Source organism: Hippichthys cyanospilos, chromosome 19, assembly GCF_059441005.1.
Source record: "Hippichthys cyanospilos isolate Australia breed blue-spotted pipefish chromosome 19, RoL_Hcya_1.0, whole genome shotgun sequence".
Lineage (NCBI taxonomy): Eukaryota > Metazoa > Chordata > Actinopteri > Syngnathiformes > Syngnathidae > Hippichthys > Hippichthys cyanospilos.
This window is the reverse complement of record NC_142387.1, coordinates 12,191,126-12,204,268: the sequence shown is the minus strand read 5'-3', so window position 1 is coordinate 12,204,268 and position 13,143 is coordinate 12,191,126. Positions and strand designations below refer to the sequence as shown.

General features: G+C 43.2%; 1 protein-coding gene across 2 annotated transcripts; it reads left to right on the top strand.

The window, feature by feature from the left end:
• Nucleotides 1–1,098: 1,098 nt before the first annotated feature.
• On the top strand, nucleotides 1,099–12,094 carry pan3 (poly(A) specific ribonuclease subunit PAN3). 2 transcript variants are annotated; one of them, XM_088402308.1, is made up of 19 exons: nucleotides 1,099–1,287; nucleotides 1,438–1,781; nucleotides 2,613–2,734; nucleotides 3,106–3,178; nucleotides 3,264–3,334; nucleotides 3,532–3,676; nucleotides 3,749–3,966; nucleotides 4,308–4,412; nucleotides 4,476–4,533; nucleotides 4,609–4,770; nucleotides 5,823–5,939; nucleotides 6,055–6,156; nucleotides 8,195–8,360; nucleotides 8,470–8,557; nucleotides 8,638–8,777; nucleotides 9,339–9,468; nucleotides 9,532–9,596; nucleotides 9,670–9,808; nucleotides 10,852–12,094. In XM_088402308.1, exons 1-19 carry the CDS (start codon nucleotides 1,268–1,270, stop codon nucleotides 10,990–10,992), a joined length of 2,406 nt encoding a protein of 801 aa, XP_088258434.1. In that variant the 5' UTR covers nucleotides 1,099–1,267; the 3' UTR covers nucleotides 10,993–12,094. The 2 variants fall into 2 exon arrangements, with proteins under 2 accessions (XP_088258434.1, XP_088258435.1); XM_088402309.1 differs by having other exon boundaries at nucleotides 1,102–1,335.
• The last annotated feature ends 1,049 nt before the right edge of the window (nucleotides 12,095–13,143 follow it).

Here is a 13,143-nt window from a genome sequence, read left to right as displayed (position 1 = left end):
TATATATTAATATATTGCTTGTATTGTATTGTACAATAATAATACCGCTTGTGGCACATAAGCTCCCTCTAGTGGTACGTGAAAGGATGACTGAATCAAAATTTCAAATTGTTTGTTACCGCATATCTGGAATGCAATTGACCCATATACAGTATAACTTTTAATTAGATTTTTGATTTAATATTTTAATATTTTTTTTAAATAGGCGTACATTTTTTTTTTTGAATTGCTGATCATTTTAGGTGACACTTTGCTCACATTTAGGTGGATTCACCCTCCCCCTCACAAAAAAAAAAACTTTACAGTTTAAGGTACAAGAGACCAAGACTAGTTTGTTGCAGAATACTTACTCATGTTTCATATTTATTGTGCAGGTTGAAGATGTCCACTCTGTCATAGTATATTTAATATGAACACCGTTTTTTCAATTTCTTATTAAAAAATATAATGGTTTTAGCTTTGCTCGCTAATTGAGAATCATGTTGCTAGTCAAGGTCAGCCCAATATCATCAGAAAACTGTCCACCCTGTCACAGGGAAATATTTGAAATAAACAGCTTTTACTCACTTTTTTTAAAGACACATTTGTAAGATATTTGAAATAAACACCTTTTATTCGGTTATTTAAAGTAAAAACAGATTTGTTTTCACTTTGCTTGCAAATTGAGAATCATGTTGCTTGTATATCATCAGAGAAAAATGTGTGTGTGTGTGTATGGGGGGGGGGGGGGGGTGGTCCACCCTGTCATAGTAAAATATTTTTCTTTTTAAAAAACTTGCTATTTGAGAATCATGCCAGTCAACGCCAGCCCAGTATTCCAAGAATAAAATGTCCATCCTGTCACTGTCCACCCTGTTAGCAAGTGGACACATTTTGTAAAACGTCTTTTGACAATACCAACTTTTCTTGCTGAAACCGGGAAGACTCCAAGTCACCAAATAATGATCAGGCCTCCTCAACTCCTTGTTCAAAAAATACGTACGTAGATTTTAATTTGCTTTTGCAATGGCTTTTCGATGACAAAGGGAATTGACGGACATAAGCGTGCAGCTTTCACTTGCAGCACGTCCGGTACATAGGGGAGAGGAGAGGCGCTTACCCACAATGCAAAGCGGCTCCCAAGCAAAGCAGTCTGGCAGCGAGCAATAACAACAACAGGCTACTTTTTCCTTTTTTTTTTATTTAGCAAAGAGAAAATGTCTGCATGGCTGGCGACCCCCGCGATCGCCGGTCCGCGCGTGCGATGATCTAAGCCCGGAAGTCTAACATGCACCCCAGCGTGATGACGTGAGTACCGCAGCGCATTTTTTAAGTGGTCCCGACGCCACAGAGGAGGTGAATTTTCGTCCGCGGAAGAAGGGGGGTTGTTTGCAGGCTAGCCGAGCTTGGCTAGCTCGCTAGCTCCGCGCGTCTCTATGTTTGAGTGTCTTCCGGCAGCAACGGCGGCGGCGGTGCCATGAACAGCGGACTCCCAGCCTCAGCCGCTCCGCTCGGGGGTGCCGGGATACCCAATGTCAAGGTGAAGTTTTGCCGTTACTACGCGAAAGACAAAACGTGCTTCTATGGAGACGAGTGCCAGTTCCTGCACGAGGATCCGTCCATGGCTAGCCTGAGCCCCATCCCGTTGTCTCTGGCCGGGGGTGGCGGGACTCCAGCGGGGTATTCCCTCGGCGGTTCCGCGGCCTCCTGCCCCGGCGGCGGCGGAGGGGGGCCCGGCGTACCCAAGAAGAGTGAAGCCATGGGGCCCGCGGGGAGCTCACTGGACGGGTCGCTGCTAGCCAGTGAGTAACGCTTTTTACGTCACAGCCGGGACCTCACTTTGGGAAACGCCCGACTTTGAGTGGCGCCTTCTCGGGCTCGTCTGAAAATTTAGCCCGGGGATTCAGTCAGGCCTTTTCGCCCACTGACCGGATAACAACGCATTAACCCTTCAGGTGCTATTCGGCACCGGTTACTCTTGTTCTGGACCACGCCGGGCATCTTATTAACACTGACAAGACAGTTGTTTTGAAAATAAAGCTTTAATAGCCTGTTGCCACACTCGCGAAGGAGGCCTGGTACTATGACAGCTGTGAGAGTCCGGGGAGTATTTATTGTTGGCCTCTTGGCAATCGCTTTTCGAAAAGGTAGCTCTTAAATATCTTGTTACTAATTACAAACTAGAGAAAGTTAATCTTGTGTGTTGTTTGGTCGTATCCAGAACGCGCGTTTACATAATGTTTGCTAACTGTAGCTGTTTTGCTAACGTGGCTAATAGCTAACGTAGCCGTCCACGAGGGTTGTGTTTTTGTTTTTATTGCGCTCAATTTGTTGGTGCAGTTAAATGAAATGCAATTGAAAACAAAACACCGGTTGGTTGTTTTCACTTAGCAAAACTTATTAGTCAATTGTTAAATAGCCTTCTAATCAAACCATGCTGGGCATCGCGTCAGGATTAGCCGCGGCTTGCACTTGTGGAGCTGTTTACATTTTTCCAATGGACGCTGTGATTGGTTACACGTACTCTGGAGCGTTCGAAACCCCGAAACGTCTTCCCATACTCGACAGCATCCTTGTTCAAGATCAAAATAAGTTATTAATCAACATAACCTTGGATTTGTTATGTTTTGCAGTTCCAGGGATGGAGGGGGCGAGCCTGAGCGACGCCAATCTTACAAATTCCTACTTCAGCAGCAGCTTCATTGGAGTAAATGGATTTGGAAGTCCCGCCGAGTCCAAATACTCCATGATGCAGGTACTGGACCACTGAAACGATTGCACAAACCTTTTGGGGTCAGTGACCCGAGCACTGATGCAAAAAATGAGCAACAGTCCAAGCTAATGTAAATGAAACTCACAAGTCAGGACGTTGCGGTTAGTTCCATGCGCTGCTTTGTGATTATCATGTTTAATCTCTTTATTATCATTGATAAATCTTCTGTGACATCACAAAATACAATGCAAACAAAAAAAACATTAATAAGCCAAGCGCATGTGGAGCTGATCGAAATGAGAGGCGTATTTTACGTAGGGCTATTGCGACGTTGCGTTTACCGGAGTCTGAATTAGAGCTAATAAAATACAAATGTACATTTAATTGCTATCAATGTCTCCGTGTTTTTGTAGCGAATTACTACCAGCAGCAGCTCTCCCAGTCTGCTCAATGATGGTGCCAAGAATTTCAGCCACAGCACTCACGGTATTACTGACCTTGTTCCCAGTCCCATAAAACATATATATATTTTTTAAATGTATTTTAAACCTTTCGTTTTTTTTGTGCGTAGATCCCGTCAACTCCCCAACATCGTCACTATTCAGCGATTTTGGTGCTCTCGGCATTTCTCAACGGAGGAAGGTGAGCAAAAAAGCAAAACAAAAGTCTTGGTTTTTTTGAGGTAACCCGAAGTTGTACGTAAACCAAAAAATAGAGTTAAATCTAGATGGTATATTTTAGGATTAATTGTAGTTGATCCTCTGCTGTGATGAATTTCGATCTTACTGATTTGTTTTTAATGTTTGGGATAGAAAGTGAATCATTGTTACTTTCTACAGGCGCCCAATCCGACAGCAAGCGAGTTTATCCCTAAGGGAGCGCCACGAATGGCCACCATGGCGCCGACCTCTGTCCAAGCCTTCCCCTCGCCTCTTTTTGCCCACCCGGGTCTGAACAGCTCCACGGCCGCGGCTCTGGCCCCAGGTGCCGTCTCCTTCCTCGCCTTCTGGTTTCTTCTCCGCAGCGCTCCAAACACGTCCGATGGTCTCATTTCAGGCATGTCTTTGTCGGCGGGCTCATCTCCCCTCCACTCGCCGAAAATCACGCCGCATACCTCGCCCGCCCCGCGCCGCCGCAGCCACACCCCGAACCCAGTCAATTACATGGTGCCTACCACGGCGGCCGACCCCGGCGCTCACATTATCCAGAAGGAAACCGTTGGGGGGACCACGTACTTCTACACGGATAACACCCCTGCCCCCATGGCTGGAATGGTACATGCGATTGGATATCAAATGAAAATACTATACCAGTCCGAGTACTCCACTCTTGAATTGTACTTTTGATACATAAAAAGGAAGAGGACACTGAGTTATCTTTTTAAAGACAGGCACATCTAAACTAGTATAACAGTTTTGTGTATTATATGTATTAAAGGTACCAGCGGTATTGGTATGTGCATCTGCGACAAAGGTTCCTTGATTCTAAAGAAAAGTGCTATGGAACATTCCCGATTTTAATGTTTGTTTGTGCAGCTGTCGGCTTTCGATAGAATGACTGCAAGGTTTTCATTTCGCGGTAAATAGGAAGCTCAGCATTTTTGGTTTCGCCGCAGGTGTTTCCGACCTACCATATCTACCCCCCTACGGCGCCCCACGTGGCCTACATGCAGCCTAAAGCCAACGCCCCCTCTTTCTTCATGGCCGACGAACTCCGACAGGTATTTCCCCGCCACCTTTTATCCAAGTACCGCTCGCCGTTAACATCTTTTGATGTCCCCCAGGAATTAATAAACCGGCACCTGATAACCATGGCGCAGATCGACCACTCGGAAAACACGGGTAGGATTCCGAAGCCTCCAAATCTTAACTCAAGGAAAAAAAACACAAAAAAAATGTTCCTCGCGTGTTGCGCAGACGTTCCATCCGAGGTGGACAGCTACCATAGCCTGTTCCCTCTGGAGGCCCTGCCCCCGCCCAACCGCATGCACAAGACCAGCAACTTCAGCTACATCACGTCCTGCTACAAGGCGGTCAACAGCAAGGACGACCTGCCCTACTGCCTGAGGAGGATACACGGTAACGACCTGCTCTAATAACGCCCTCCTCCGGACAGAACCTTTAATTTTGGGGAGATAAAGTGCACCGCGCTAACATAGATAGCGAGTCCGACTTTAAATAATTTATTGCCATTTACAATGGCTAGATAGAACTGTTAGTTGGATAGAGAAGTTGCAACCAGCTCTACAGTACAATCGCTCATCAAGCTAAGCCCCGCCTCTTAAATCCATACACATTAAAAGCTATAGTTTATATACACAGTATTCATAGGCGCAGACAAAATGATTCTCATGTCGTTGCAGTTCTCATATTGCGGGGTGTGCTGAGGAGCAAATGTTTTTTTTTTTTTTTTTTTAACCATGTGAAGTATAATTGCAATAAAATAAAGATTGGCATCTTTTTTTGCATACTTCAGGCACTTTGATGCATTTGGTCATTTGTTTGTTAGGGTAACCTGTATCAACGCTGTAAAAAAGTTGATTTATATTGCTCATTTGGTCATTTAAAAAAACAAGTTGATTTATATTGCTCTTTTTCCTTGTTTAATGTTAAAAGGATAACGTTTTAATATTTATAGTCATCACAATGAGGGGGGGGGGGCACCAAAGGAGGAGCTTTGCATAATATAATTGAGAAGCACTGTTATAGAAATAAAAGAACAATACATTTGTTTATAATCACTCGATTTTAACCTTTTTACGACAGATTTTTGCTTTTCTTAAAAAGCAAACAAACGTATGGCGCAGCCCTTTGAGACTTGGGTGATTCAGGGCTATGCAAATAAACTTGATTTTGATATATAGTGCATATTAATATATTTCATGAGATATTGTGCAACGCAACCTACCTTGTTGACAGTAGGCCCAGCACTGGCTTGTTGTGTATGGAAAAGTTGCTAAATACAACTTGAATCTGTAGATAGGTGTGTAATGAACCGCTAGGTTGCCATTTTACGTTATCGCCACGATTCCTGTTTTTTTTGAAGAACTGCGGGAAGGATCGTCCCAATGGGAGCGAAAGGGTTAATGGTGTAGCTGGGAGAATACTTGATCGTGTGTTTGATTGTCCAGGCTTCCGCCTCGTCAACACCAAGTGCATGATGCTGGTGGACATGTGGAAGAAGATCCAGCACTCGAACGCCGTCACCCTGAGGGAGGTCTTCACCACTAAGGCCTTCGGAGACCACTGTGAGTCAACGTCCGCTTCACCTAAAATTTCGCTTTAAGCGGAGACGCGGGAGTCTTGGATTTAATTTTTTTTGTACCGTTAATCGATGGTGATCATTATTTTCTCCGATTTCAGCGTTGGTCTTCTCCTACGACTTCCACGCGGGCGCAGAAACCATGTTCAGCCGCCATTTTAACGACCCGGCAGCCGATTCGTATTTCACAAAGAGGAAGTGGGGTGAGTGGCTCCTACTACGAAGCGCGCCTTTATTTATTTAGCCTTTTTTACAATTTTGGTTTGTTTTGATGACCTACTAACAGGCGTCGATTAGGTCAGCAGCTGAGGCAGTCAATCCACTTAAGGCTTCGATGTCGTTAGCTTCGGGCTGCAATTTTGATTTAGATCAAGTCATTTATTGACATTTGGCTGTCGTGTGAGCTAGATGAGGAGGAAATTGTGGCGGAAAGTGATCCTCAAGGCAGGTGCCGTTGTCGGCCTCGTCAACGGGAACAGGGTAGCGGCGAGCGTGCGGAAAACACAGCAGCTTTTCAAAGTGTGTGTCGCGCCAAAATCTTGATGCCAGAGTCATTTTTACGTTTGATAAGAATACCACTGTTGGAATGATGTCAAACTACCTTATGTGGTTGGTGGGGAGCTTCCTTGGTCATTTTTGTGCAAGCTGCAAGCAGTTAGCATTTGTTAGCATTTTCCTGCTAAAATAATATGAAACGCTGTTTAGTAGAGCACAGGTGTCAAATTAAAGGCCCGGGGGCCAAATCCGACCCGCCACATCATTTTATGTGGCCCGCGAAAGCAAATCGTGTAAGTTTCCATGACCCTTACTAAACTCAGTTCCAAAACTTTAGCTTGTCGTGTATAATGAAAAATAAAGTTGAGTTTTTTTTTGGTTTGTTCTGTGACAGTAATATAAACAGTAAATGAACAAACCAGAATGCTTTACTTCTGATTGCAAAACAATTTGTTGTGTACGGTAATAATACTATGAGATCATTTAAAATCGACTTGGTTTCCTCAACATATCGGCCCAATTCTCGCTACAAAAATGGCCCGCGACAAAAATGAGTTTGACACCCCTGGTTTACCTTCGAAGACAGGTGACATAAGTGAGTGTGTGTTTCTGTCGTTAGCTAAAAAGCTAGCATCAGCTAGCTGAAATAACGAATACGTTATTGGAAAACCTTTTAAAAAATATGAGAGTGAAAAGTCGCTTGTTGGCTAGCTTCTCCGGTCATTTATAAGTGAGTGTGTGTTTCCTGTCGTTAGCTAAAAAGCTAGCATCAGCTAGCTGAAATAACGAATACGTTATTGGAAAACCTTTTAAGAAATATGAGGGTGAAAAGTCGCTTGTTGGCTAGCTTCTCTGGTCATTTTTGTGCCATTATTATGCTCATCGATATATTAGCCAATTATGTTCGCGTCATTTGATTAAAATGATGTTAAATTATGTCACGTAAACTTACTCTTGCTAAAGAATTGCAATGTGAAAATTAGCTTCTCGGCTAGCTTTTTGAGATTTACTTAGTGCTAGTTGTGAACTGTTATGCTTAAGCCATCTGTTAGCATAATTGAGCTAAAATAACATGAAATCATGTATTTAAAAAAAATTCTATCTTTGAAGGAATGTAATGAAGAATGAGAAGTCGCTTGCTGGCTAGCCTCTGTGATCATATTTAGTGTTAGTCACATACTGTTATGCTAGTCAAAATAATAGTTGCTATTTATGTTAGCATCAAGTAGCTCAAATAGGAAATCTGTTGTAAAAGTATTTTAAGTTTGGAAAAAAGTGAAAAGTGTCTCGTTGGCTAGCTTCTCCGATCATATTTTGTGGCATTTGCAAATGCTAGTCAATAGATTAGCCTTTAGGCGTGATTATTTCCATAAGTTGGCTAAAATTGAAGCTTTTTCAAAGCTAAAATGCAGTAAGTCTACTCCAAAATTTACAGAGATATTAAAAGATAAAACTGCCGTGTCGGAAAGTTTCTGGTTTTATTAGCGTCTGCTCGCTCAATCGATATTAAACACCCATTAAAAAAATTTGATCTGTTTTCTATGCTGCTTATCTTTCAAAGGGTAAGTTTATTTTCTACGTGTAATTGTCGCGTTCCCCCGCAGCGCTTTTGAGAAGCCAGACTTTAACTTACAATCAAAAGGTCTCTCCCAACAAGATAGGGAAGTTGGCAGTTTGCATGTCACCCCTTTCACAAGCTGGTTTAATGCGATAAAAAAAAAAAAAAGTGTGTTTGTGCGTGCGCAGGACAACACGAGCCTCCGCCGCCGCGGCAACACGCCGGCCTGCTGCCCGAGTCGCTCATCTGGGCCTACATCGTCCAGCTCAGTTCGGCCCTGCGTACCATCCACACGGCGGGTCTGGCGTGCCGCGTCATGGACCCCAGCAAGATCCTCATCACGGGCAAGACCAGGTTTGTAGTCTGCCGGAAGCTTCCAACCGAGATCCAGAAGTAAAAGCGAAAAATAAGAGAAAAATGTTAGCCACAAGCACATGGTTTTTGTGTGTGTGTGTTTGTGCAGGTTGCGCGTGAACTGCGTGGGCGTTTTTGACGTCCTAACGTTCGACAACAGTCAGACCAACCACCTGGCTCTCATGCCGCAGTACCAGGTGCTCGCCGCGACCCGAGCCGCGCGCACGCACACGCTCGCCGCCGGCAAATGAGTGAACGGCGCCGGCGTTTTCTCCAGCAAGCCGACCTGGTGTCGCTGGGCAAAGTGGTGCTGGCGCTGGCGTGCAACTCGCTGGCCGGCATCCAGCGGGACAATCTGCAAAAAGCCATGGAGCTGGTGTCCATCAACTACTCGTCGGACCTCAAGAACCTTATATTGTAAGAATGGGCCTGAGGTTTGTCTCCGTTTTTAGCGTGGTGCACAGAATGATCAAATTTCAAAATAACTTTGGCGCGAATTCACTCATTCACTACCAAAAACGTTTTTATACCTCGTTTTTCCGCGTTGGGCTTGAGGAAGCTTTCAATTTAAGTTTGTACTGAGTGAGTTACAGGCAGCACGGTGGAAGAGTGGTAAGCGGGTCCCGCCTCACAGTTCAGAGTCCCGAGTTCAATTCCGACTCGCTCCTACCCGCGTGGGGTTTGCGTGTTGTCCCCGTGCCTGCGTGGGTTCTCTCCGCTCACTCCGGCTTCCTCCCACATACCAAAAAGATGCACGCTCGGTATATTGGACGCTCTAAATTGTCCTTAGGTGTGATTGGGCGTGTGAATTCGTCCCCGTGTGCCCTCTGATTGGCTGGCAAGCAGTCCAGGGCGTCCCCTACCTGATTCCAGGACACAGATAGTAAGGAATAGCTGCTATAGAAAGTGGAGGGATGCGTTGAAGGTCACAGCTTGGTTGAACACGTCCCCATGACCTGACGATGTCCACGCTTGCAGATATCTTCTGACTGAACAGTCCCGCCTCCGCAGCGTCAACGACATCATGCCGATGATCGGAGCTCGGTTTTACACGCAACTGGACGCGTCGCAGATGAGGAACGACGTGATCGAGGAGGACCTGGCCAAGGTATCGCCGCTAGGTCGGCCACGTTAGCGCCACGGCTAAAGACGGACGGCGCGTGTTTTTCAGGAGGTCCAAAACGGCCGCCTCTTCCGCCTGCTCGCCAAACTGGGAACCATCAACGAGAGGCCCGAGTGAGTCCGCCGCCCGATGGGCGCGCCGCTTTTGTGCCGCTTTTGAACGCTGAAAGCCGGGCGCCGTTCGCAGGTTTCAGAAAGACCCCACGTGGTCGGAAACGGGAGACCGCTACCTGCTCAAGCTTTTCCGGGACCACCTGTTCCACCAGGTGACGGAAGCCGGGACGCCGTGGATCGACCTCAGCCACATCGTCGCCTGTCTCAACAAAGTCAGTAACGCTTTACGATAACGTCGGCCGAGAACGTCCACCGCAGTGGACGCAAAGGTCTTGGGAGGATGTAGTTTTTTTTCGTGCAACAGTATCACCATGTGAAAATCTTTGTAAAGAGGAACTACGTTTTGCACCTCAAATCTTCCGCTTTTTTTTTTTTTTTTTGATTGATGATAAGGAAATATAGAAATGTCCTGTAAAAAAAAAAAAAAAAAAACCTCAAGAATATTCAAGAAATCTAAAAAAAAAAGTTTGTTTTTTTGGGGGGGGGATTTTAGTGTACAAATTTACCCTCAGTGTGAATGTGGGAGACTTTTAAAAGTATCTTGTTTATTGTATTCCTTAGTTGTTTTTTTTTTTTTATTGAATGTCAAAGTAATTGGACAAGTCACATTTTATTAATAAAACACTTTGTGTATAATAAAATTAGATCTTTAATCATCATTTAAAAAAAGGATTAGTTTTAAAAGTAAATTATTATTATTATTATATTAGTGTATATGTATGTGTGTGTATATATATATTAGTGTATGTATGTGTGTGTGTATATATATGTATATATGTATGTATTTATATATGTGTGTGTGTGTGTATATGTATACATATATATTAGTGTATGTATGTGTGTGTATATATATATATTAGTGTATGTATGTGTGTGTGTATATATATGTATATATGTATGTATTTATATGTGTGTGTGTGTGTATATATGTATACATATATATTAGTGTATGTATGTGTGTGTATATATGTATATATGTATGTATTTATATATATATATATATATCTATACACTATATATATATACACTATATATATATACACAATATATATATATATATATATATATATATATATACACAATATATATATATATAAAATATACATACGAATTGAATTAGTTATATTTCCTCTTGCTTTGGTCCAATGCAATTAGGCGACAGTAGTTTTACAAATGATAGTATAAGGTTTGATATCATGTCTGTATATATTTGATAGGATTTATTAAGGAAACAATAAATCTGCGATCCCCTCAGCTGGACGCGGGCGGGCCGGAGAAGATCAGCCTGGTGTCGCGGGACGAGAAGAGCGTGCTGGTGGTGACCTACTCGGACCTGAAGCGCTGCTTCGACAGCACCTTCCAGGAGCTGCAGGCGGCCGCCTCCGGCTCACTGTAGCGACGCCCCCTACTGGCCTGGCGGCCGCAGCACTACATTGCACTACGGCGGACCATCGGGAGCGAGCCGGCCGGCTCGTCGAGACATTTCAACATCAGCATCTTTTGAGGCGGGGGAGCCTCAGTCGCAAACACTGTCCACCGGGAAGGCTTTTGTTTCCCCTCTAAAGTGTATTTTTTTTTTTTTTTTTTTTAGTGTTTCCTAAAAAAAAAGAAAAGAAAAAAAAAACTTCCAAGATGGAGTAAGGACGTGAGTCACAGACGCTTGGCAGAAGGAAAACATTTTTTTTTTTAGAGTTCATGGATGCAAACCCTGCGGTTCTTCTCGAACACTTTTCCCGCTTTTATCGTTTGTTTCTACCGCCGTGCGCGGGAGGGGGTGCACTAAGATTTTAATTTTTCCCGGGATTATTTTTTATGAGAATGAATTGCTGATAGTACACATTCAAAAATGGAATTATGATGACATGGAATTTTTTTTTTTTTTTTTCTATCAGACTTTTTAAATGGGCCGCCGACACGCCCGCTGCCCCTCCTGCTTTCGATTAAGACTTTGTCGATGATTTGCTTGTGGGACCCCCCCCCCCCCCCCCCCCCCCCCCACTTTTGTTTGGCAGCTGCTTCTTTACAAAATATCACTTTTTGCAGCGGGGCGGGGGGGGGTCAAAGCAGTAGGGCTAACTTTTTAATCTGTGGACCAATGCCAGCAGGGGTGACGTGGAACAACACCAATAAGGTAAAGCGCCCCCCCCCAACCTGTCATAAACACCCCCCATTGAATGTGATGAGCCGTTCTTGGTCAGGATTGTTGAGAGCGCCCCCTACCTGTCTACGCGGTATTTAAATTGCAACAAATGCCCCTCCCGCCCCTCCTTGGAGAAATTCCATCATGGATCCGATTCCAAAAGGAAGAAATAACTCGTTTGTTTGGGGGTGCTAACTGTGTTAGATCATGTACTTAACACATCTGATGAATGTGGCGCCCCCCCCCCAAATACACACACTCCGCAACCGACATCTTTAGTATGTTTTGTGCCCCTCTTGTCTGGAAGTTTGCAATATTTGTGTGTACAGCAGTATTTTAATAAAGAATACCAAAAGTGTCGGTGTTGGTGCATTACCCCCCCCAAAAAAAAAAAAAAAAGTGAGAAGGGTCAATTTATCATAAAAGCTTAAACACAGTCGAAAGTGAGGCTTTTTTTTTCGCCAAAACGAGTTTATAGTAAGGCTTGATTTTGCAAATACACGACAGTCTATAGTAAGGCTTTTTTTCGCCAAAAAAACAGTCTATAGTAAGGCTTTTTTTTCGCAAAAAAAAAGAGTCTATAGTACGGCTTAATTTCTCCAAAAAACGACAGTCTATAGTAAGGCTTTTTTTCGCTAAAAAAATGACAGTCTATAGTAAGGGTTTTTTTTCTGCAAAAAAACGACAGTCTATAGTAAGGCTTTTTTTGCAAAAAAAACGACAGTAGTATAGTAAGGCTTTATTTCGCAAAAAAACGACAGTCTATAGTAAGGCTTTTTTTCTGCAAAAAACGACAGTCTATCGTAAGGCTTTTTTCGCAAAAAAAACCCCCAAAAAACGACAGTCTATAGTACGGCTTAGTTTCGCAAAAAAACGAGTCTATAGTAAGGTTTTTTTTTCGCAAAAAAAAAAAAAGTCTATAGTAAGGCTTTTTTTCGCAAAAAAAAAAAAAACAGTCTATAGTAATGCTTTTTTTTGCCAACAAACGAGTCTATAGTAAGGCTTTTTTTCACAAAAAAAAAAACGTCAAGTTTATAGTACGGCTTGATTTCACAATAAAAACGACAGGCTTTTTTTCCGCAAAAAAACGACAGTCTATAGTAAGGCTTTTTTCGCAAAAAAAAACGACAGTAGTATACAGTAGTAAGGCTTTATTTGGCAAAAAAACGACAGTCTATAGTAAGGCTTTTTTTCTGCAAAAAAACGACAGTATCGTAAGGCTTTTTTTCGCAAAAAAAAAAAAAAAAAAGAGTCTATAGTACGGCTTAGTTTCACAAAAAAACGACAGTCTATAGTAAGGTTTTTTTTTCGCAAAAAAAACCCAAAAAACGACAGTCTATAGTAAGGCTTTTTTTCACCAAAAAAAAAAAAAAGTCAAGTTTATAGTACGGCTTAATTTCACAATAA

What these genes read in the sequence shown, in the direction of transcription:
- pan3 (XM_088402308.1), top strand. Translation starts at nt 1,268, where the DNA reads ATGCACCCCAGCGTGATGAC. An exon ending in CCAAATACTCCATGATGCAG is followed by an intron (nt 2,735 to 3,105) that starts GTACTGGACCAC and finishes GTGTTTTTGTAG; the next exon opens with CGAATTACTACCAGCAGCAG. An exon ending in GGCCGCGGCTCTGGCCCCAG is followed by an intron (nt 3,677 to 3,748) that starts GTGCCGTCTCCT and finishes GTCTCATTTCAG; the next exon opens with GCATGTCTTTGTCGGCGGGC.